At 50.8% G+C, this 24,405-nt stretch overlaps 2 protein-coding genes across 9 annotated transcripts in view; one reads left to right on the top strand and one right to left on the bottom strand.

Moving 5' to 3' along the window:
• Positions 1–3,344: 3,344 nt before the first annotated feature.
• On the top strand, positions 3,345–5,460 carry FAM166B (family with sequence similarity 166 member B). Of its 3 annotated transcripts, XM_043890858.1 has the most exons (6): positions 3,345–3,472; positions 3,864–4,087; positions 4,174–4,391; positions 4,578–4,629; positions 4,706–4,903; positions 5,199–5,460. In XM_043890858.1, the coding sequence occupies exons 1-6, from the start codon at positions 3,411–3,413 to the stop codon at positions 5,285–5,287; spliced, it is 843 nt and encodes a 280-aa protein (XP_043746793.1). In that variant the 5' UTR covers positions 3,345–3,410; the 3' UTR covers positions 5,288–5,460. The 3 variants fall into 3 exon arrangements, with proteins under 3 accessions (XP_043746793.1, XP_043746791.1, XP_043746792.1); XM_043890856.1 differs by having other exon boundaries at positions 4,174–4,629; XM_043890857.1 differs by lacking the exon at positions 3,345–3,472 and having other exon boundaries at positions 3,644–4,099; positions 4,259–4,629.
• RUSC2 (RUN and SH3 domain containing 2) overlaps positions 5,395–24,405 on the bottom strand; it is a 58,537-nt gene continuing 39,526 nt past the window's right edge. For 4 of the 6 annotated variants that reach the window (XM_043890849.1, XM_043890851.1, XM_043890852.1 and 1 more), the window contains exons 2-12: positions 16,282–18,378; positions 10,764–11,393; positions 10,367–10,552; positions 10,065–10,205; positions 8,874–8,950; positions 8,502–8,676; positions 8,311–8,416; positions 7,594–7,640; positions 6,412–7,213; positions 6,179–6,316; positions 5,395–6,095 (exon numbers count right to left, since the gene is read on the bottom strand). In XM_043890849.1, the coding sequence (XP_043746784.1) occupies positions 5,894–6,095; positions 6,179–6,316; positions 6,412–7,213; positions 7,594–7,640; positions 8,311–8,416; positions 8,502–8,676; positions 8,874–8,950; positions 10,065–10,205; positions 10,367–10,552; positions 10,764–11,393; positions 16,282–18,310 (4,533 nt within the window). In that variant the 5' untranslated portion in view covers positions 18,311–18,378 and the 3' untranslated portion in view covers positions 5,395–5,893. The remainder of the gene's footprint in view (positions 6,096–6,178; positions 6,317–6,411; positions 7,214–7,593; positions 7,641–8,310; positions 8,417–8,501; positions 8,677–8,873; positions 8,951–10,064; positions 10,206–10,366; positions 10,553–10,763; positions 11,394–16,281; positions 18,379–24,405) is intronic. The other 2 variants (XM_043890854.1, XM_043890855.1) reach the window with 1 other exon arrangement.

Raw genomic sequence — 24,405 nt, 5'->3', positions numbered from 1 at the left:
CTCCAGGCAAGAATACTGGAGTGGGTTGCCATGCCCTCCTCCAGGGGATCTTCCCAACCCAGGGATCAAACCTGCGTCTCCTGCAACTTCTGCATTGCAAGTGGATTCTTTACTGCTGAGCCACCAGGGAAGTCCGAACAACTGTATACCCTCACCTCAATTCAACAGTTATTATTTTGTTATGTTTGTTCTGTTTCTCTCTGATATAATGTTGTAAGGTGTGGTATTTGATGTAGTATGGTTATACTGTACTATTTAGTGTAATTTTTTGGGTACCATTTGAAAATACATTGCAGGCATTATGGCACTTCATTAGTATTATCTTCCAAGGTAATTTTCTATGTATCCATAATACCATTATCACATCTTGAGTTACTTTCTTCATTTAGTTTCTTTCTTTTTTTGTGGGGGTAGGGGGGGCACTTGCATGATCTTAGCCCCCCAACCAGGGATCGAACCCAAGCCCTTAGCAGTGAGAGCTCAGAATCCTAATCACTGGACCACCAGGGAATTCCCCTTCCTTTAGTTTTTTGATTCTCCTATTTTATTGGCTCCTTCTTGGGCTCTTTTGCTGATTCGTGTTCATTACGTATCATCTCATCTACCTTATCCTACTCAATGAGGTAGTAACATTAGCTTACCATTGTATAGATGAGAATACTGAGGTCTGATGAAATGAATTTAGCCAGGGTCTGTATCTCCAGTGACTAGGATTTGAACTAGTGTTTTTGTTTTGTTTTACTTTTATATTATGATGCCTTTGCCTCTTAAGTAAAAGAAAACTTAGAAGTGGCCTTAACAATAATGAAATCATTTCATAAGAAGGTTGGTTAATTCCGAGACTCTACATTACCATCAAGGATCCAGGCCTTTCTATTCTACCATCCACCCTGGATGGATTAAGGCTTTGTCTGGAGGTTAGCTTAGCTTTCCACAAGGTTTATGATTCCTGTCAAAGTTCCAACATCACATTCACAGAATTTCTCGAGGCAGGAAAAGACATTCCTTTTTGCCCATCTCTCTTTCTCTAATTTGTTGTGCATCTTTTTTAAGAGCAAAGAAACTTTCTCTAGGACACTCCTTCATCCCAGCAGACTTGCCCTCATGTCGTCCAGATTGCCACAAGCCCACACCTAACCAGTCATTGGCAAGGGGAAGGGGACCACTATGATGGGCTTAGACTAATCAAGACTCATTCCTATGGCTGGCTCCGAGCTTCCCTGAAGCTCCTGAAAGCTTGGCAGAATAAAATTGAAGTCCCGTTAGGAAGAAGGGAGATGGGGGTAGGGAATAGGTATGAAGTGTGCAACCAACAGTGTCTGTTACAGAATCCAGGTTGTTATCCTTGACACACTTCTGCTATTCTAGGCTCTGCCTTCAGCTCGCACCCTCACTCTAGCATAGTTCCTGGGAGCCACGCCCCCTACAATTCTAGCTCTCATGACACATACCAAGGTTGTCCTTGGCAGAACAGAGAGGCACATGAAATTTGTTCTTTGGTGGCCAGTGCTCTTGTGCAATCGAGGAGTCAGTGACACATGCTTGGTGAGCCCCGGCACAGGCAGTTGGGGGGAGGGGAGGAGGGCAGAGGCTCTGCCTTCTGGAAAGGTAGCATCCTCCAGATCTCTTTTTCTTGGTCTGTACTTCTCTTAGAATCTGAATGGTTTTCGTAACAAATTCTGACTTGCCTCCTAGTTTTAACATTACCTTCATATCTCCTTCCCCTGAACTCCCACATTGAGAAAACCTGTATCCACTGAATTTACTAACCATTCACTGGTCTCCCCTTGGTATTAGAAGTTTAGAGATAATACTAAACAATTGGAAATGAAATGAAGCTTTAATAGCTGTGTGCCAGGTGCTGGGGTAAGTCTTTTCACCCACACTATCGGACTGTATTCTTTTTTTTTAATTAATTTATTTTAATTGGAGGCTAATTACTTTACAATATTGTAGTGGTTTTTGCCATACATTGACATGAATCAGCCATGGGTGTACACGTGTTCCCCAACCCGATCCCCCCTCCCACCTCCCTCCCTGTCCCATCCCTCAGGGTCATCCCAGTGCACCAGCCCTGAGCACCCTGCCTCATGCATCCAACCTGGACTGGTGATCGGTTTTACATACAATAATATACGTTTCAATGCTATTCTCTCAAATCATCCCACCCTCACCTTCTCTGACAGAGTCCAAAAGACTGTTCTTTACATCTGTGTCTCTTTTGCTGTCTCGCATATAGGGTCGTCATTACCATCTTTCTAAATTCCATATATATGCGTTAGTATACTGTATTGGTGTTTTTCTTTCTGACTTACTTCACTCTGTATAATAGGCTGCAGTTTCATCCATCTCATTAGAACTGATTCAAATGCATTCTTTTTAATGGCTGAGTAATATTCCATCATGTATATGTACCACAGCTTCCTCATCCATTCGTCTGCTGATGGACATCTAGGTTGCTTCCATGTCCTGGCTATTGTCAACAGTGCTGCGGTGACTGACTGGATTCTTAACAGCATCTTGGTAGGCTGGGCTATTTTAACTTCCCTGTTAAGAGTTTAGGGATTTTAGGTTCAGAGGGAGCCACCTGCTTACAGCTAAAGGCCGCTGACTACTAGGAGCTCATGGCTGCCTGACCTCATCCCCATGCCCTTTCCCCTACCCCGCCACTCTGGCTTCATGGCTTTTGTTGCTACAAAGCGTATTTGTGTACATTAATCTGAGGCTCACAACAGTGGCAGGGTGAGCAGAGGACCTGCATTTTATAAATGCAGATAGGAGGCTTCAGAGATACTGGATGACGTGCCCACAGTCTCACAGAGCTTAGCCGTCCTGACTCCTGCTCCTCTGCGCTTTCTGCCGTTGTGGTCTGTGCCCGGCAGAGCAGGGCATATTTGTTGAGTGGACGATGATGTGGTTATAGTAGTAATTCTTGTCAAGTTCTATTATTAAAATAAACAATGTCACTGCTTAGAGGTGTCTTGATCCCTTTTTCCCCTATCACCTCCCCTCTGGGCTTTCCTAGGAAATCACCTTCAACCAAGACGCAGAGAGAGTAGAACCCACATCTCCTCAGACAGGAGCTTAGAGGGGCTTAGGAATGGCTCAGTGGGTCTGTCGGGTTCTGCTCCCCTTCCGCCCTGCAGCGGGGAGGCTGTCTGTGCTCAGCCTTCTCCCCGCCCCCAGGTGGCAGGACTGCATTTGTTCAGGAGCAGACGGACCTGCGAGCCTCTGCTCTCCCGGCCTGCTGGCCTTGGCCCTGGCCGGCATCACACCGGGGCCCCCGCCCCTCTCCCCCCTCCGAGCCCCGCCTCCCGCCGCTGGCTCGGCCTCCCCGCCCTGGACACAGTCAGTACACACAGCCCAGAGGCTGAGCTCGAAGGGAAACAAAAGGAACTGCCTGGGTCCCCATGGCTGTGGCCCGCACCTTCATACCAGGGCTGAACCCCCAGAACCCTCATTATATCCCGGGGTAAGACTTCTACCCAGAGCATACCCGTTTGCTTCTGGGAGTAGGGGTAATATGGATATTGAGGTGTGCCACCTCGGCCTTGGGGGCCAAGCCGACATCATGGTATGGGCGGCTTATGGATGGGTTATCTATGATGTTGAATGGAAAAGGGAAAGCAAAGGAATAGTTGGAACCGGGCCTGCTGTGAAGCGTTGCGTTGTGCTCTCCATGGCAACAGGGTAACAGCCGAGGGGAAGGTTGAAAACCCAGACAGAGAACTAAGAAATGCCTGCTCCAAATACGCACACAGCGGAGTCCAGAAATGCTCGGGGCCTCAGGGGTCTCTGCGTCTCTGTCTGGGGCTGGTGAGGCAGGGCTTTCTGGAGGTGAGCAGGTGAAACCCGTGCTGCAGGTACACTGGACACTGCCCGCTACTTCGGTTCAGCATGGGCCAGACCTATGGACAGATGACTGGGCAGCTACTTCGCGGCTCCCCTGGCCTAGCCTGGCCCCCTGCCCACCGCACACTTCTGCCTCCCATTCGGCCTCCAAGATCCCCCGAGCCTCGCAGGAGGAGCCTGCCTGTCATGCGCGGACACGAAAGGCTCAGCTCCAGCATGGTCCCTGGGTACACAGGTTCGGACGCAGGTATGAACAGGGGCCCCATCCCAGGACGTGGGCCCCGCGCGCTGATGCATCTCCCTTGCCCCCTGCCCACCTAGGTTTTGTGCCACAGGCACAGTTCATCTTTGCCAAGAACTGCAGCCAGGTCTGGGCTGAGGCTCTCAATGGCTTTACTCAGTGCAGCGGAGGACAGGGGAGTCAGGAGCTGCCCGAAGAGGCCAAGGGGGAAAAAGATGTGGAGAAAGACCACGAGCCAAAGCCGGAGGCAGAGCCGGAGGCGGAAAAGGAGCCGGAGCTGGGGCAGGAGGCGGAACAAGTGAGATGGAGAAGGCTGAGGCAGAGTCCAGCGGTGGGAGCGGGGAGCCCTTGCCTGTGTGTGGCCATGCGTAGGCTGGCTGCGGGCACAGAGCCAGACCACCAGCCCCACTGCCCTGCGAGCTTGTGTTATAAACCAGGGGCTGAATCTGTTTCCCGTTTCTCCTCTCTCATGTCTCCTCACAAGGCGTCCCCTTATTCCATGGATGACAGTGACCCTCGCAAGTTCTTCATGTCAGGTGAGAGGGTGTGGGTAATGACCAAAGGCCTGGGGATGTGCCGGGAAGGTACCGACTGCGTGTGCCCGCCCCCCAGGCTTCACTGGCTACGTGCCCAGGGCCCGCTTCCTCTTCGGCTCCAGCTTTCCTGTGCTCAGCAACCAGGCGCTGCTGGAGTTTGGAGAGATGAAGTCTCCGGGCAGGTCCCGGAAGGATCCTAAGCATCTCCCGGCACTGTCCCGGACCTACCCTCAGCACCTGGGCCTTTTACCTAAATACGGGGGCTATGTGCCAGGTGAGGATGGCCCGGGAGGCAGGCTTTGGGGACTGGGATATTTGTGTGTGTATGTGTGTGAGTGTGAGTGAGTGATAGGTGGAGGTGGTTTGGGGGATGGGAACTAGTAGATACGGGGAGGGGGTCCTTGGATCGTCAGGTTCGGCTTTATCACTGGGCAGAATAGGAACTGACATAGCTCGTAGTGTGGAGTGAGGACCAGAGTTCGGAGGATAACTGGGAGGTTCTGGGTAACTGGCTGAGGGATAACTTTTCTGTGCCTCTGGCTACAAATGACACTCTTTCGGCCACACAGGGTATAAGTTCCAGTTCGGCCGCACGTATGGGCATCTCACCCAGGATGCTCTGGCTCTCAGCACCCTCCAGAAGCAGCTCCTGGTGTAGGTACCAGGAATTTACGTTCTCTCTTCCCTTGTCATCCTACCCCAGCCATCCTTTTGGAAAGAAGAAAGGCGGGTTGGCGGGTGGGAGGAAGCGCATAGAGAGAATGGTTTGGAGGCCGAGCACCTTTTTTATTAATAGGTGTAATAAATAAATAAATAAATACATAAACAGAAGCCTGGGCTCCTCCTCCCTCCTTGACCGCCAGGCACTGGCCACAGCCTATTTACAGCTGGGGGGCTTAGGGAACAGGCCCCAATACTGTCACCCAACCTCCTCACCGCCTGGCCGAGGGAACCCTGCAGGCGGGCCTTCTGGTCACCTCCCTCCACAGGGAAGTACCTGTCTGCACCCACGGGAGGACTGGCCAGAATGGCTGGGGAGACTCTGGCAGCCCAGTGCCGCATCCCTTCCCCCCTCTCCTGGGGGCGGTCCGGACGAGGTCGCTGGGGCAGGTGATGGGGAGTGATTAATACTGAGCACAAGGATGTTGTGGCCCCCAGCTCTCAGCCTGCTGTCTGTAACCAGGCCAGACGGCCTGGGAAGTGCTCTTAGGCCATGAGCCTGGGGGCTGTGAGGGTCCCTGAGGCCACCAGCATGCACAGGGCCTCAGTTCTGGCTGCTTCCAGGGCTTGGACTTGGAGTTGGGGTCAGAGTCACGTAGGCCAGGGGCACCAGGCCGGTGTCAGGGCCGCGGCTGCAGCGCAGCCAGTCTGCCCCGGCCGGCCCCAGCACCCGCAGGGTGTCTCCCTTGCGGAAGCTCAGCTGTCCAGGGCCTGTGGCCAGATGGTGGCACAGCGCCTTCACCTCACTGGGGAGACAACAAATGGAGGTCAGGGAAAGCCCATCCCGAGCCAGCCTCAGCCCCCCAGTCTTCCAGTCTCCCCGGCTCACCATGGAGGCTTGGAAGGTAGGCCTGGAGAGGGTGCCTCCTGCAGGCTGTCCTTGGGCTCTGGCTCCCGGCGGGCACCCACTGTTTGCGCCACGAGCTGGAACACAGACTTGTCCAGGCTGAGCCAGTCCGAGGGCAGCCTAGGGGAGAGCGGCCAGGGCTCTGGCTCCATCTGTGCCCGTCTCAGAGCAGGCTCTCCCACCCCCGCTAGTCTCCACCAGGGGCCTCCTCTTACCTATTTGTGGGTCGGGCCTCGCGCTGAGCCTTCCGGGACCCAAAGAGGTGTCCCCACTTGATGCCCCCTGGTGAAGGTTCGGACGCTCCTTCCTCCTTTTCTGCTGGCGGGGCAGCGGACCCCTCCCTCTCCCGGCTCCGCCTCAGCTCCGCCAGTACAGAATCAGGGGGGCTCCCCATCCAGAAGGGCCAGCCCTTCTCCCGGCCGAGGGTCTCCTCGGGGGCAGGGCAGGCCTCGGCGCCCTCCACGACCCCCTCGCGGGGGGGCGGCCCCACGCCTCCTGCCGCTTTCTTTTTCTCACTGCCGCTGCCAGTGCCGCCACCTCGGGGGAACCTGGACCCCTCGCTGGAGCCGTCGATATAGACCTGGGAGCTCTGCATGAGCTGGTACCACCAGCCGGCCTGCCCACTTCGGGCCCACCTGCCGCGCCCTGAGCTCCCGGCCGCCTCTGTCTCCTCCTCTTCCTCCTCCTCCTCTCCACCTTCTGGGGCACCCACACCCTTCACCCGCTCCCCGGGGGCCGCCCTGTCCACATCTCCGGGGCCGTCCTGGCTGCGGGAGCGGGCCAGCTGCAGGGTCGAGTGGGCGGACAGCAGCAGGTCTTGGGACACTCGCAGCAATTCCTTGTGCTGCCGCTGCTGCTGGCCGCTCTGCAGCAGCCGGTGCTGGAACAGCAGGTCTAGGCTGAAGGGCAGGAGGGCCAAGGGCTGGAGCAGCAGCAGCAGCTCCTCGAAGAGGCCGGGGCACACCGTATGCGCTGCATTCAGGAAGCCCCACGGCTGGTAGTGCGTCTGGACAATATCTAGTGGGGAGAGAGGGAGGGGGACTGAGCCACACAGAGAAGCAGAGCCTGGCCTGGGGGTGGGCCTCAGAAAGGCGAGGCAGGCAGAGCCATCGCATACTGCTGGGCGGGCTGTGTACTGTAGCAACCTGGAGTTCAGAGGAGAGGCTCCTGGCCACCCTGACTTCCAGATTGCCTGAGTATCTGCCTGGCTTCCAGGCTCTAACACAGCAGAGGCTGGGAAAGGACTCGGGTAGAAGGCCAAGCCTCGAGATGAAAGCTTGTGTGGTTCTCCTCCCCACCTCTAGACTCTGCAAAGACAGTGGTGCTGCCCCCGCTTTGATCCTCCCAGGACGGGCCTGTATTGAGTTGGCAAGACAGCGCAGGGTTCTGAGTGTTACCTTCGTGGTTATAGAGGTGATTAAACCAGAACTCCAGGGACCGGATGCTGCAGGGAGAGAGGGGAAGAGTTGAGTCTTGTGCGGCGATAGCCAGATCGTGAGGTACAAAGGACACAGATATGGGGGGTCAGACACAGCAGAGGGACAGGCGAACATCTCCCTTCAATGGCAGGCTAGTTTCATGTTACATAGTTCTGGAAACTCAGAGGGGATGTAGGCGGGGGTGATTCACAAGCCAGTCACTTCTTAGAATGGAGTTGACTTGCCCGTGACCGAAGAAGTCAGGGCAGCTACTGAATGAGAAGACAGGGCAGCTGAGGATCAGAGGGGATGACCCTGGCTCTTACTCAAGAAAGAAGGACACTATGATATACGTGCCAAGGTGGACTGGGTCAAGCAGAATTCGGAAGCAGTGCTGGAACTGAGAGGTTCAGGGTTACAATCCCCATAGGGACTGAGAACCAGATTAATTTCCAAGTGAGCCAGATTATAGATTTATAAAAGCAGAAGCCTGTATTGGTGATCAGAGTCGTGGGTCTGGTAGGAAACCTGTGACCCATGAAGAGAGGCTGTAGCAAGGTGGGGAGAAAGTGGGCCTGAGCCTGGCCACAGATCCTGCAGATTCACCCTTTCCGATTCAGTCTAGGGAGTTGGTTCTTCAGAGGGGCTGGGGCCCAGGGGAGGGGGCTGGTGGGCTGCGGATTTCCACACACTCACTTGAGCAGGCCGAGGATGAAGGCGTTGAAGCGCATGGTGTGACTGGTGAGCTCTGGGAACTGGCTGACCTTGTTGTACAGGCCGTGCAAGACCTTGGTGGATGGGCCTGGGAGGAAGCCAGAGTTGGAGGTCACCACTTATGGAACCCTGAACATTCAGCTTGGGCTTCTTCCCTTGCCACCAGCACTGACCTAGCTGTGTGGAGGCCTCCACCACGCTCCACGGTGTGTTCTTACGTTGCCCAATGATGACATCCAGCACAAAAGACTTGAGCCCGTCCTCCAACACCGCCCGCACCGCCGGGCACAGGTACTTCAGGACCAGGTGGCCCACGTTGGGGCTTACAGAGCTGTTCCCCAGCTTCGCCTGCGGGTGCAGCGGGGAAGCACGGGGGTCACCTGCAGCCTGGCCTCGGTCCTCTGAGTCCTTACGGTACTTCTCCTGTGGTCCCCGCCCCCGAGGACCCAACTCTGAGTTCTGGGGGAAGGAGAGCAAGGGCCGGGGGTGGCACAGACAGGTGAGGCTCAGCAGGACAGAGCTCAGCGCTCCAGTCTCTTGCCTACCTTCACCCCGGGATCCCGGCTTGTGCCAAAATGGGCCACAATGAGGTCCACAGCAGTGTTGACAGCCTTCACCAGCCCTGCAAGTGAGAATTTGATGGGCCAGGTCCCTAAGTGAGTCCCAAGGCAACTTGGCTGGGAGTGGGCCCTCAGTGGGGAGAGGGGAGAGGGAAGGGCTTACACACACACACACACACACACACACACACACACACTCTCTCTCTCTCTCTCTCTGTCCCCGCATAGGCACCACAGGCCTTGGCTTCTTCCTGGTTTTACCCAGTTCTCAAGCCCTTCCTGATTTATACTCTGCCAAGACCCACCCCAGTGATTCCACTAAGACACTCAACGTTCTCACTTCCTTGCCCTCTTACTTCAAACCTGGATCAGTCTAACTCTCCATCCTCTCCACTCTGAGAAACCAGGCTATTGGCTGCTGCTGGAGAAAGTCCAGAGCTGTTCACCCAGGGCCTTGCAGCACCCTCTGCTATGCTCTCAGGTTGTCATGCTGAATCCTTACCCCTCTTCTCAAGCCCTTGGTTCAGAGGCCACTGGTAATGAATTCAACTTCCCTCTCCATCCAAAAGACAGGACTACATTACATCTGTCCTTCCCACCTGCCCGCTCTTGCTCCCTTTCCATCCTGGAGGAAGGTGACCATTCCCCTTCTTGCCTAAGGTTCTTCCCTCTCGACGCTCTGAGTCCCCTGCTCTGTCTCTGCAAGGGACTTTAGCTTCATCTTTCTCCCTTTCACAAGCTCCTTCTCTTCAGCCCACAGTTATGCTCAATCCTCTCCTGATCATCTCATTTAAACAGCTCTGCTAAATAGACTGGTTCCCTGTCAGTCCTTATCTGATTAGATGTCATGATCATGCTTATCCAAGCTACCTTGCCCTGTAGCACTTGAGCTCCCCCGGTTTAGCACACAGGAGTCTCCCTCCCTACACATAGCTCCCTGAGGGAAGAGACTGGAGGCTGATTCTTAAGCATCTGATAAATGACTGTTGCTTACTTGCAGATACTCATGATCCATGGTACTGACTTCTGCCTCTTGCCCCAGTGCTTGTGCTAATTCCCTCCCAGCACTTGGAGTTCCAAGACAGGGAAATATTCTGAAGGGCTAGATAGTTGGGCCACAGGCATAAAAAGGTAGAGACAGCAGATTTCCGGTCTTGAGCTAGGAATGATATTCACCTTTTTTCTGAAGCAGGTCAATGGATACAGCCTCTGAGCTGCCATCTGGGGACAGGCAAAACTCAGCGGGGGGCTTCTCAGTCAAGGAGAAAGGGTCTTGGAAGTCAGGGCAGGTTAGCGGTAACGGCTTCACTACTTGACCTGGAAAGAAGAGAAAAATCAGTCCCAAGCAACTGTCTTCCTGAGTGGCAGCTCAGTTCTGTGCCTCATGTCCTCTGAGATGTGTTCTTTTGGGATTGACCCCCTCCCTCCCGGCTGCAGCAGAGCCTGCCCTGGGTTTGCTGGGGACCTGGCCCACACACCATTCAGCCGGCAGTTCAGATGGCCAGCAGCGCTGAGGGAGCCGGGGAACTCAAAGATGGGGTTCCTTCGGGCCAGCCGAGCATCCTGCGGCCTTCGGTCTAGGCTCCCTGACAAACCAGGGGGCCCTAGAGGGTTCTTCCTCCTGTATTCTCGCCACTTGAGTGCTTGAGGGGATAGGTGGTTGGCTGAAATCAGGAGAGATTAGCAGAAGAGACAGGAAATAGTTAAGAGACAGCATTTCATACCCACCCAGTGGGCCTGTATAAAACCCGAGGGTTGGGATATTAGCTACAGAGGCACACGCTGTAACCTGTGACCCCCATGGAGCACAGGAAATCCTTCAAAGGGGAGGTAGATGCCCGGGGTGGGGAAGGGGGTGGGCAGTGAGCTGCATACCATTACTGGGCCTGGAAGCCATGCTGCCCTCGCCACCTCCCCGGGCCAGGCTCTCCGCTCGGCCGAGGCTAGATCTCCAGGAGCCCAGAGGAGGCAAGCTTCCTGTCCCATGGAGCCGGTACTCAGCCAAGGTCAGTATCTTCGGATCCTCCTTCTGCAGCTGCTGGGAGATGGCAGGCCGGACGGCAGGAGGACAGGAGAGGCCCCATGGAGGCGGGCTTTCTGTGGCTGTGGCCTGCTCTGGGACAGGGGAGCACGAGGTGGAGGCCGAAGAGTCGGTGCTGGGCCCAAAGGGGCCAGTACTCCGGATGGGGGAGTAGCTGCCCAGCGGTGATGGCCGCGAGGTCTCTGGCTCAGGCCCGGCTTTCCTGGCACCCCTGTGGGTGGGCACCCGCGGCTCCCCTGAAGGAGCCGGGTCTGGGCCTGGGGCGGCGGGGGCAGCCGCGGGGGCAGGCTGCGGCGCGCGGCTGCAGCCCGAGAGGCTGTAGAGCTGGGAGAGGCCGTGCAGGGCCCGCGCCTTGGCCAGCTGCTTGGGGAAGTGGTGCTGGAACACGAACGGCTGGATGGGCAGCGTGGTCGGCCTCTGCTCCTTGCTGTAGCGAAGGACCGGTCGGCTCTCAGCACCACCCCCTGCGGCAACAGGGATGGAGAAGGAATCAAACACGGAAATCACATGAGAGGAGGCGGAGGGACAGTCAGGAGATGATGCCCACCAGGGAGGGGGAAGAGAGGGGCGGGACCCGGGCTGAAGGAACGGAGTAGGGCAGGGGTAATTTGCCTCTGTGGAAGGTGGCACTGCTTCTCCCATCTTCTCCTGGTGTTTTTATAATACTGACTTGTCTCTTGGCTGTTCAGCCCTTCTTCTTTTTCTTGACTTCAAATGCGGGTGCATCTTAAGGCTCAATTCTTATATTTCCCTTTACACTTTCTTCCCTGCATTGTTCATGTCCAGACAGTCATATAGGTGACTTCTGAACCCATGGCTTTAGCCCCAACCTTTCTCTTGATCTCTAGATCATTCTACTTTAGGTTTCTGTTTCCAATCAAAATTTGCTATTTAAAATACCTCATTCATTCTCCTGATGATTTCCATTTCTGCCAATGGCAGAACCACCATTTTCTTTGTGAAAGTGAAAGCATCAGTCACTTAGTCGTGTCCAACTCTATGTGACCCCCAAGGACTCTAGCCCGCCAGGCTCCTCTGTCCACCGGGATTCTCCAGGCAAGAATACTGGAGTGGGTTGCTGTTTCCTTCTCCTTTGTATCTAAGGTCTAAAGGCCTGGAGTCAGTCACATATTTTCAGTGTCAAGATGTTAATTTACTTCAAGCTTTCACCCATCATCCCCGCCTCAACTACAGCCCACATATTTCCTTCTTGATCAAGTCTAACCATAATAAAATATTTCTTTCCTTTGCTGCTAGAATCAGCTTCCTATCACCCAACCCACCCCAGTCATACTCTTTCACTGATCCTGGCCTTGGAACCCCAGTGTCCACATCTGCTCCTTCTACACAGAGGTGCGTTTCCCAAGGCTGGTCCTCTCCTGTTCTTTCAGCCAACCTTCTAGTCAGCGTCCCGCAGAACATGCGTCTCAGAGCGAAACACTCCACAGCCCTGCACAGAGGCAGTCTTTGCGTTTGGGTTGTGGGTCTAATTAAACACTGCGCGCTGTAAACACCCGAATAAACACCAGGTGGCGCCAGAACCGCCCGCATCACCTGAAACCCTGGGTGTGGCTCACTCCCACCCCGGGTTCAACAGCTCCGAAGCAGGAATAAGTATCCACAGTGAAAAGACCTGGGTATCGGAAATTTAGAGATCAAGTCATTTGCCCAAGGTCACACAGCTAGGAAGTGGCAGAGCTAGAAGTCTGCCTAAGTCAGAGTTTGGCTTTGCGGCTAACGTTCTCTCTGCCACATCGCACCACACGTGAAATGGTATCAAGCTGGATTTTCCTGCTCCTTGTCTTTCCCCATTTATTTACTTCCGCGAGTCTTAAGGGGATGGTGACCACAACCCCACAAGGCAGGCGTTTCAGAACCACTCTCAGTGGACATTTTCAGACTATACTCTCCTGCCAGTCCCAGTCAGCCTTAGCGAACAATCTCCCTTGCTCACTATGCTCCAGCCATACCTTCTTCGGTCCTTAAACATGTCAAGTTCATTAACATCTTGGGGTCTTGTGTACCGCTGTTCCTTCTGCCTGAAATCAGCTAGGCATTCAACTCAAGTGTCACCTCCTCCTCAAGACCTTCTCTGATTGCCCCAGTGCCTCGGGCAAGGCATGCTCTCATCACCCCGTTGTATTTCCTTTTTAGCAATTTTTCACTGTCAGAAATGATCTTATTTGTTTATTGCCCATTACTCCTTATTAGGGTTCTGGAAAAGCAGGGGTTTTTAAATCGTTCCCTGCTGCATCCCCAGTGCCTAGAACAGACCTTGGTATATGGTAGGTACTGAATAAAAGACATGAAGGAATCCTCACTGCCTGCCACCCTTGGCTCGGCATGGTCTCACTGCATCCAGATCTTCTCACACGGACCAGCTCACTTCCTAGAGCACCAGTTCTACTTCCCGTGGCTCTGCTGCCCACAGAACAAAGTCTAATCTCAGGCAGGTCGGGGCCACACCTGTGGCAAATGCACTACCCTCCCCATTGGCGTGGCTCTTCCCACCCCTTTCCCATCTTTAAGCACACTGCTTTTCCCGCTGGGAATGCCTTCATCCTCTCCACTTATTTAAATATCAAATTTCAAGCCTGAGCTGACTCTGGCTATCAGATTAGGTCCTCCCAACCTCAGCTTTACTGTACATGCTATATAGAGTATGTTTGAATTAGACTATCTATTCCTACTCTTTTAAAAATCCTCCCTGCTAAGTTCTCAGAGTAGGTTTGAGGCAGAGGAGGAAGACTGGGAAAGGGGGAGGGGTGACTATCAGTGGGGAGCGGATGTCAATTCTGCCCTCTGGAAATACAGGGGAAAAGGTCTGTCCTGTTCTGTGAGACAGCCCTTGGAAACCCTGGAGATAGGAAGAGCATTCCCTCAAGTCTAGCTGCAGGCAACAGGGCCCAGCCTCTCAGCGCCCTAAAATGGAGCGCCCAGAATCCCAGGTGGGCACTCAGAGGTTCACAGGAGTGGAGAGGAATATCAACTCCTCCCTTCTGGAGTCTATAAATGAATCCAGCCATCTTAACTTTTTAGAAGCCCTCCCTAGCTGCTGACTCATTCTGAGTTTGCAATCAATTATTAATAAATATCCCAAATCAAGAAGAGCACTTACATATCAAAGTTCATATTGGTCCTTGAAAGAACAAAACGTTTTTCCCAGACTTGATAAAATCCTTTTAAAAATCTTGATTCTGCTGCTCAGAATCTCAAAGAGATCTCACTTCTTTTGTCATTCATGAATTCATCATTCTTTGATTAAAAATAAAAAAGTTTGTACAGAACAAAAAGAAAAGCCCTATGATAGGTCACTGGAGATTTATGGAACAAAAGTCTAATATTATTATGAAAAGTCTTATCTGATAGCAAAAGCACTTTTAAAGCCTCTCCTCCCATATCTGATCAGGACTGACCTTGTCCTCCGAGTGCCAGCCAAGCACTCTCTGTGCCCAGATAGACCCACCAGGCACTGCGGTCTGAGAAGGGTATGAGAAGACTCTGGCCAACCCCTGCCGTTTCTAAGCCCCCTCTGCCCTAGAGACCTTCTTGCATCTCTGGGGCAGTTCCTCCATGTGTGTTTAGGAGCCTGAAGTCATCTGACATGCTGCCATCTCCCAAACAGCAGGTATAGCACCATTTATGGGTTTTTAACCCCTTTCCTTTGAGAAGCCAAGGGACCAACTCTAAGGCCGAAGGTGAAAGTGTCAGTCACTCAGTTGTGGCGGACTCTTTGCGACCCCATGGACTGTGGCCTGCCAGGCTCCTCTGTCCATGGAATTCTCCAGGCAAGAATACTGGAGTGGGTTGCCATTTCCATCTCCAGGGGATCATCCCGACCCAGGGATGGAACCCAGGTCTCCTGTATTGCAGGCGGATGCTTTACTGCCTGAGGCGCCGGGGAAGCCCTAAGGCCACAGACAGCATATTCCCCATAATCGATCTTCCCCCTGCTTTATCTCCCCTTTCCTTCCAAACCCTCTGAGATCTGGCTTCTGCCCTCATCACTCCCAAATGCTGCTTTGGGGATTTTCACAGCCTTAATCCTAGTGGTTTCTTTTCAGAACTTATTTGTTGAATCTTTTTTTGAATCCTTCTTCTTTGGTTCCTATGACTTCACTCTCTCGGTTTCCCCTCTATTTTCTTGGCTGGTTTTTCTGTTTCCTTTGAGGACTGCTCCGCTCACCCTTCAATCACTGTATCCCCAGGGCTCTGTCCCTTGTTCCCTTTATAACTCTACACATTCTCCCTGGATGTTCTCACCACTCATAGCTTCAACTACTATTTTTACTCCAATGACTCTCTGATCATGGTGGTCTCCTGACCTCCAGGAGACATCCTTTCTAATCCAGCTTCCATTCAAACAACCTGTGATCTTTCTAAAATGCAAATCAAAACATGCCGTTACAAACCAAAAAATGCCATTTCCCTAATTAAAATCCTTTAATGGTTCCATCCACATTCTACAATGGCTATACTAAATTATTTGCAGTTTCTGGAAAGCATCAAGATACTCTGTGCCTTTGTGGTTTTGTACAGACTATTGTATAAGCCTAGAATGTTCTTTTTACGAGTCTCCACAAAGCCTACTCCTCTAACATTTTTCTAGACTGTGCTTAAATGTAAACTGTTAGCACTCCTTCTCTGACATTCTGGTCTGTTTAGGTATTCCTCTCACAGACCAGTACCATACAATTGCCACCTCTACATTTTAATTGTGATTCCTTTTCTGTTTCCATCCATCATCAGAATTCCTTGAGCACAGATATTGTCCCAATCGTCTATAACCAGCACCCACTTAACACAGAGCCTTTATAAAATAATCACTTAAGCGAAATGAAATAAATAGGGAAGAGCTGGCCTGGGAGGCTCAAAGGTTAAGCGTCAGGTCTCAGGTTCTTTGAAGAGTGGCTACAATCACTGATCAAAGAATGAACTCACTGACGCCCAGTGTGGTTTGTCTGTTTGACATTTCTCTTAAACACGGCAAATTCCTTGATGTCCAAAATGGAGGTCAGGCCTTATTCCTTTCCCAGTAAACCTACTTCGGTGTCGGCAGCCCCTATCCATGTATCATCATCTTTCCAGTCACCCGGGCTTAGAGTCACAATCTTCGGAGCACCTGCTATCCCAATACATCGATCTCTCAGTTGCTGATTTCATCTCCTTGGTGTATGCTTTATTCCCTATCCTCTTCCCCCTATTATAACTGGAGGACATGCTCTGGACTGGAAAGATGATGGGTCTGGGCTGAGAAACCTCTAGTGGTAGAGATGGGGTGGTTGGCAGGACCTATTACTGATAGGAGGCCATGCATACAACCTGCTACTCTCCAGCCACTAGGCTCCTTACCGTCAGCTTTAGCTCTTGCGTCCCTCTGGGTATGGCTGTTGGCTGGGCTCCCTGGGAGAGCAGGCCCTGGATCCATCAGCTGGGCCAGGGGCCCCTGCCCAGCAGCTCTGAGGCCAGCGGGTGGCATCTCACTGGACTGGGAGCCCTGACAGACCTGGGTGGACCAGGGCTCTGGGCCAACCAGGTCCATGCCTGGCCCCAAGGGCATGGGTGGGAGGCTATGGCTACAGTGAGTGCCCTCATCTGGGGGGCCCACCCTGTCTTGCTGGGCTTCTTGGATGAGTGAGAACTCCTGAGAAGAGTCCCCAATGCTTGCTCGCAGTGGAGGGGAGCCAGAGCCTGCACCTTTCTTCCGGCCCTTGGCGAGTTCGGCAAAGGAGGTGACCCGCCGAGGTGGGGAACTGGGCCCAGTGATGGCGGCGGGGCCCTCACTGAGGCGCACTGGGCAACTCAACATGCGTTCCAGAGAGCCCAAGCGGACAGGGGGGCTGCGTTCTAGGCTGCGGTCGTAGCTTCGAGAGCGCTGACGTCCAGTGCTGAGGTTGGGGGGCGAGGTGTTGGTGTACACTTGCCCCTCGATCACCGTGCGGCCCATGGGAGCCTCCGCTTCCACTTCAGAGCCCACTGCTTCTTGTTCCTCTGGCTGGACGTCTGGCTTCCGGAACAGGTAATACTCGGAGGGCTGGCTAGGGCCAGGGTCTGGGCCAGGGCCAGGGGCAGGACTGATCTTGGTGTGTTCCTCCGAGCAGCTGGTGACAGAAGAGCCAGCTGGGCTTGTGGAGGACTGGGAGGACAGGTCACAGGTGACAAGTTTGTAGTAATTCTGCGTGGCCACGACAAGACGGGCCTGGCTCTGGAAGCAGGCTGTGAGGTCAGCCACAGCTGGGCAGGGCTCACAGTGCGGCCGGTAGGAGTTGCAGTTGGCATCAAGCTCCGGAGACGAGGCGTGAGGACAACCATAGCCACCTTCCCTTCCTCCACTATCAGGGTGGTGGGACTCACAGGACATCTTCGACTCAGCTGGGGAGGGCTGCAGGTCCAGGTAGAAGGCGCCAGGGTCCGAGTGGCTGTAGAAGGAAGAGTCGCTACAGGACTGCGGGGCAGAGTTGAGGTTGGCGCGGGCGTTGCCGTGCATCTTGCTGTAGAGGGTGCTGAAGGTGACCAGCACGCCGTCCGAGCTGGTGCAGGAGGAGTCGCTCACGTAGCCCATGGACTGGTCCGCCGCCTCGGACTGGCTGGAGGTGCTGCTGCAGCGGCAGTGCTGGGTGCCCGAGCCCGAGCACCTGGGGTTCCTTGGGGATTCATCGGAACTGAGCTTCCACTCCTGGTCAAAGGAGAAGCCAGCGGTGTCGCTGGCCCCACCCCCGCTGCCACTCCCGCCGGGCCCCCCACACTCATCCAGCTCCATGGTCTCAGCTTCCGGCTCTGGCCGGCAGCAGCGGCCGGTGCTGCAGTGCAGGGCATCCAAGACGGTCACTGGCTCCTGTTCTTGCCCTTCCACCACTCCGGCTCGGCTACGCGCTGCCCCCCACGGCCTGCCCACTCTGGGGCCCGGTGGTGGCAGCTGGAAAGAGGAGAGATGGAAGGTGGGCTGGCCAGCCCCGTGCAGGTGGAAGGACTGCTGGGCGGCACTGTCACTGATGCTATCCTCATATAGGTCACCAAGTCCCGGCTCCGCCACGCCTGCCTGCAGCAAGAAGGGGTTGTGTCGTTTAGGGGCCCCGGGGCCTCTTCCATCCCGACCCCTGCTCTTGGCGCTGTCAGCAGACCGTGTAGAGCCCCCCGGAGCGGACTGCAGGCTGTTGTACAACAGAGAGTCGGCTTGTCCGAGGTCCTGATCGGGTTGGGGGATGCCCAGCTCCGGTGGGCAGAAGGGGTTGGGTCTTGTGCTCCCGCTACCTCCACCTCCCCCTCCACAGCACTGCCTGTCTGGGACTTGGCAGTGCACCAGGGGGATGTGGTGGACGATGAGGGTCTCTCCAGTCAGCTTTGGGGGACTATCCATTCTGGAAAGTTCGAACAGGGGCATCAACAGCACCAGACGCTGCCCCTGGAGCCCAGAGGGGCAGAACACATGTCATCAGGAGAGCTTGGTACCTGGAGAGAGAGGGAAAGAAAGGGAACCTAATGTCACCTCCCCGAAGTCAGGGACATGCCCCTGCCCACGTCATTTGCAGATGGCGAAGAGCCCAAGAGGAAGAAAGATTCAGTCAACATGGAGCTGGACCACTCAGCCCAATGGGGTTCACGGCCTCATTGCACAGGGCCATCTCTCGAGTGTCCCCTTCTCTGCAAGCTCGCCATGCATCAGCCCTTTCTCCTCTTTCCTAGCAGTAAACAATGACCAGTCCTGAGTCCAAAAAGAAGTATGAATGATGACATAACTAAGAAAACACCACCTAAGATGCCTGAGAGGGTGCTAGGCAAAGGAGCCACGGAATTGTCTTACACACAGCTACAGCACTTACAGATGACGGGACATCACTAACAATACGTCAGGTATGCACAGCAATAAGCTATAATTTTGCAAGAAAAGTAACTTTTAATGTATTATATCACTTGATGCCTGTGTCATCTTGGACCCCCTTTCCCCTCCTGAGCCCCAGAATACCTGTCCCACTCCGACTGGCTGTGGGCAAGGATCCTCAATCTTCCTACTACTGTATTACAGCTTCCTGAATAGAGACTGATTTAGGCAGCAGACTTCGAGTACGGCTGATGCCATCCTCTTCCTTCCCAGTGTGGGGTGTTTTTATATTTTTTGTATGACTCCAGCACAACATCAGGTAAGGTTTGGCGAAAACGAGGCATAATATATTCTTAGTATTTAGCTAGCTCAGGGAAGAGATCTTCTGAAGTGCCCCAATTCTGTCCAGTTTTAGCCAGAACTTTCCCTATGAGGGTCGCCTAAAACGTCTTCTCTTCCTGGTTTTACCTCTGATAGGCTGAGGTCAAGCTCTCTACACGGAGCCCATTCTGGGCTTCTCTGGTCTCTTGGCTGGACCATGGCAGAATGGCCCCCCTCAAGTTCTAGTCTCCTGTGCTAGCAAGGTCAGGTCCTCAAAGCCTTCACTTGCTCAGACTTCTCATACCTAATCTCTCCTAATTCATTCATTTCTCTTCTTTCCCTTATCATTCCTGCCATTTTCCTCTACCTACAATGAGTCTAAATCCCTCACTGCCCAAGTTCTCCATCATTTAGCTGAACCCTTATACCACCAATTTCTTAAAAGTCTAACTCATTTAGATCACAGGATCAGAGCTCTTCACATGGAGTACAGTAAAGAGTCAGGCAAGTCACACATGCTCAAGGACACAGACAGGCAAAAGACACATAAAAGAAAAAATTCAAACGGCTAATAAATATATGTGTGAAGGACACTATTAAAATATGTTATTTGTGTTAAGTTAAATTACATTAAAATTAAAAAGCGAGGATTCACCATCTTTCTTCCTCCTTTCCTTTCTGAGAGGAAGGCTCCTCTGTTGGACTTCCAAGCCTTTGTGTGTTGACTAGGGTAAGAAGTAGACAGGCAGAAGGGCAGAAACCAGAGAGGCTAAATCAGCCACAAGACTAAGAGCTACAGAAGAAAATGTGGGAGTAAATTCATTATCTTCGGTTAAGATTATTATTGGATGACTTCTTAGATACCAAAAGAACAAGTGATAAAAGAGAACACAGATAAGGTAGATTTCATAAAAATCAAAAACCTTTGAGTCTCCAAGGGACACGATCAAAAAAGTGAAAAGACAAGCCACAGAATGAGAGAAAATATTTGCAAATTGTGTTTCTGACAAGAGACTTAGAATCAGAATATATAAACAATATACAACTCAACAATAAAAACTATGTAACCCAATTAAAAATTGGGCAAAGAACTTGAATAGATATTTCTCCACAGAATACACACAAATGATTAATAAGCACATGAAAAGAGGTTCGACATCATTAGTCATTAGAGAAATAAAAATCACAAGAAGATACTACTTCCCTCTCACTAAGATAAAAGACAATAACAAATGCTGGCGAGGATGTGGAGAAATTGCAACCCACAAACATTGCGGAAGACATTGTAAAATGGGACAGTCACTTTGGAAAAACAGCCTGGCAGTTCTTCAAAATGTTAAGCATAGAGTTATAATATGACCTAGAAACTCTACTCCGGGGTATATACCCAAGAGAAATGAAAACATATGTTCACGCAAAAGCCTGTATACAAATATTCACAGTAGCCAAAGATGTGGGAACAATCCAGATGCTCATCAACTGATGAACAGATATACCATGGTATAGATAATGGACTATTATTTATCAGTAAAAGGAGTGAAGTACTGATATATGATACAGTATGTCTGAACTGCAAAAAGGCAAGTGAAAAGAGCCAGTCATAAAAGGATTCTTTGCATGATGTTATATGATTCCCTTCCCATGAAATGTCCAGAATAGGCAAATCCACAGAAACAGAAAGTAGATCAGTGGTTACCAGGGACTGAGAGGGTGGAGAATGGGGAGTGACTGCTAATAAGTGTGGAGGTTCCTTCTGGGAGTGAGGAAAACGTTCTGAAGTCAGTCAGTGGTCATGGTTACCCATGTCTGTGAATAAAACCAAAACTCCAGAGTTTTATGGAAAGTGAATTATATCTCAGTTTTATAAAAGGGTGAATTTTATGGTATGTGAATTATATCTTAATAAAGCTGTTATTTTAAAAAAATTAAATAGGAAAAAAGATTAAGGTTTATGGGAAGATTGAAGGAGAGCGAAGGACGGGAACCAGTATTAGCAGTGGAGAGGAACACGTATTTGCACAGATAAGATGACAAGGGAGGAAGAGCTGCCTTGAAGTATTGGGATTTTTGTAGAGAGGGATAAAGAGGATTTTTAGGAAATTTTGCTATGAGGTACATGAGATAATTTCCCCTTCACTCTTTCCCATCTCTCTCTTCCTTTGCCAAGAAAACTTTGGTCTCAAATATTGGGTTGGCCAAAAAGTTCTCTAGGGTTTTTCATACAACATTATGGGAAAACCTGAATGAACTTTATTGCCAACCCAATACATTAATATATGCCACAAGGATAACAAAAAGTTAGAAACACCCTAAAATTCCAATAATAATCAATTTGAAAAGTAGAGAACATAGTATCATTAAAACAATGTTGTGTTAACTTCCCTGTTACTGACTTGAGAAAATATTCACAAAAGATTAAGTGAAAACAGCAGATTACAAACAATATGTACAGTATGACACCATTATTGTAAATAAATATATGTCTGTATCTGTCTTCAGGCTGCTATAACAAAATACATCAGACCAGATGGCTTATAAACAGCAGAAATGTATTTCTCATAGCTCTGAAAGCCGGGAAGTCCAAGATTAAGATCAAGGTGCCAGCACGGCTGCATTCTGGTGAAAGCCCACTTCTTGGTTCATTCCTGGCACCTCCCACACAGTGTAAGGGACAAGGGATCTTTCTGTTTTATAAAAGCACTAGTCTCATTTAGGAGGGCTCTACTCTCAAGACCTAATGTGGAGTTGGTGGAGGAGAGACACAGACATTCAAACCATAGCAATATGCATGGAAGAAAACTTGAAAGCATACACAGTACCAAAAGCCAAGGATGCTCAGATCCCTTAGATAAAATGGTACCGTATTTGCATATAACCTACAAATGTCCTCCAGTTTACCTTAAATCATCTTCAGATCACTTGGCTTCCCTGGTGGCTCAGAGGTTAAAGTGTCTGCCTGCAATGCAGGAGACCGGGGTTCGATCCCTGAGTCAGGAAGATCCCCCTGGAGAAGGAAATGGCAAACCATTCCAGTATTCTTGCCTGGAGAATCCCATGGAGGGAGGAGCCTGGTGGGCTACAGTCCATGGGGTCGCAAAGAGTCAGACACAACTGAACGACTTCACTCACTCACTCACTCAATGTGAATACTACTTAAATAGTTGCCAGAACACGTCAAATTCAAGTACAGCTTTTTGGAACTTCCTGGAACCCTTTTTTCTTGAATACTTTTGATCCCCAGTTGGTTGAATCTATGCATGCACAAGCTGTGGACTTGACAACAAAATGTTAACAGTGCTTATCGCTGTTGAGTGATTCTGGATTATTTTAAATTTTATTCTGTTTCCTCTATATTTTCTAAAAATAAGTATCTGTTATGTATACAACTTGAACAGCTTTTAAAGCGCTTTTTTCCTTTAAGCACTACAGATACTGTCAGTCAGGGCTAGGGGAGGGGACAACCCCCTAAATATAGTACTAGGTTGCCCCAGGGTCCAGGCCATAATTTGAGGCCTGGACTAAATGGAGCACAAAGAACTTTCTTGTACACACAGCAGTAATGTTAGGATCACCTATGGGCCATGGCCATCACTTGCTCTTCAATGAACACCACCCCCATCCCCTTTTTATTTTTTGGCTGCACTGTATGGCTGATGGGATCTTAGCTCCCTGACCACGGATGGAACCCGCACCCTCAGCAGTGAAAAGCACAAAGTCCTAACCATTGGATCGCCAGGGAATTCCATTCCTCACCCCCACCATTCCCCTTTCAAAGCACCATTTTCAAATAGATACACAGAAGAATTTGCCTGACCCATAAAACCACTGACTGGGAGTCATATACGCATTCAAATAAAGAAACATAGCAATTCACAGAGCCTGGAAAGCTGACTCTGAATCATGGATAAAGCACAAATGGATGTAGAGGGCGATGGAGAACCTCAGGCAGGAGGGCGCTGACAGTTTATTATGTTATGTTTTCGTATCTGTCCCCAGACTAGAGTGCAGTTCCTGGAGGTCAGAAACTGGGATACAGTTAACCCCTTGTCCCTAGAACCCATGCATAGTGCTTGGAACACAGTAGGCGTGGTAGGTTAGTTGCTGACTCCTGTTCTACCCATTTTAAAAATTGACTTGTTTGTCTTTTTATTGTTGAGTTGTAGGAGTTTTAAAATTTATCCTAGATATGAATCCTTTGTCAAATACACATCTTGAGACTATTTTAAGTGGCTTCTTCTCAAATGTGACTTGCTCATTTGTTTTCTTAATGGTATTTTTAATTAATTGAAGTTGTTAATTTTATGAAGTTCTATTTATCTCTTTTTTTTCTTTATAGTTAAAGCTTTCTGTGTTCTAAGAAATCTTCGCCTATCCCAAGACATTTTTCTGTTTTTTTTAAAATAAATGTTGTATAGTTTTCACTATTATATTAAGGTTGTGCTGCATTCTATTTTAAGTGTAAAGCTCTTTCACTGGCTGATTTCATTTTATTTTACATTTTTGTATCTCAGAGAAAGTCTTACTCCTTCCTGATCTCCACATGACCAGAGGAAATCTTGGCAATAGTTTCTCCACAGATAACTCTAGTCCAGCCAACTAAGGCAAAGTTCTACAGGCATCTCACAAGTCTCAGTACTCACACTTTGGCCCCATACCTCCACATTTTTTACAAAGCACTTTTTATGTATATCAAAAGCTTCCCTGGTGGCTCAGACGGTAAAGAGTCTGCCTGCAATGCGGGAGACCGGGGTTCGATCCCTGGGTTGGGAAGATCCCCTGGAGAAGGAAATGGCAACCCACTCCAGTACTCTTGCCTGGAAAATTCCATGGACTGAGGAGCCTGGTAGGCTACAGTCATGGAGTTGCAAAGAGTCAGACATAACTGAGCGACTTCACTTTTTATGTATATCATCTCATTGATCCTAACAACACACCAGAGCAGGTAGATTACTTCATTTAAAAATAAATAAATAAATAAATAAGGAAATCAACACCTAGAAAAAAGAAATGACTTGCCCAAGAACTCTCAGGGGATAAATGACAGAATTAAGACAGGAGTCAGGAATCGTAACTTTTGACCTTTTTTCTCCATCAGTTAGGAATGTAATGAGAGTATATGGTATATATGACTTGATTTCAATCACCACAGAACACATTTACTAAGAGCATTTCTCTTAGACTTCTCTCCTGAGAGTGTCATGTTCTATAAGAAGACAGGTTTAATACTGTGGCCCATGAGCTCTAAGAAAGGTGAAGAGAAAACAGTGAGATGGGAGAGTGCATCCCGGTCTCTTTCTGTACCCTGGTGAGATGGAGAGACATGAGAGATGGAGGAG

The sequence above is a fragment of the Cervus elaphus genome, chromosome 29 (genome assembly GCF_910594005.1).
Source record: "Cervus elaphus chromosome 29, mCerEla1.1, whole genome shotgun sequence".
NCBI lineage: Eukaryota > Metazoa > Chordata > Mammalia > Artiodactyla > Cervidae > Cervus > Cervus elaphus.
The sequence above is the reverse complement of the archived record's forward strand: the minus strand, read 5'-3'. Positions and strand labels throughout refer to the sequence as shown.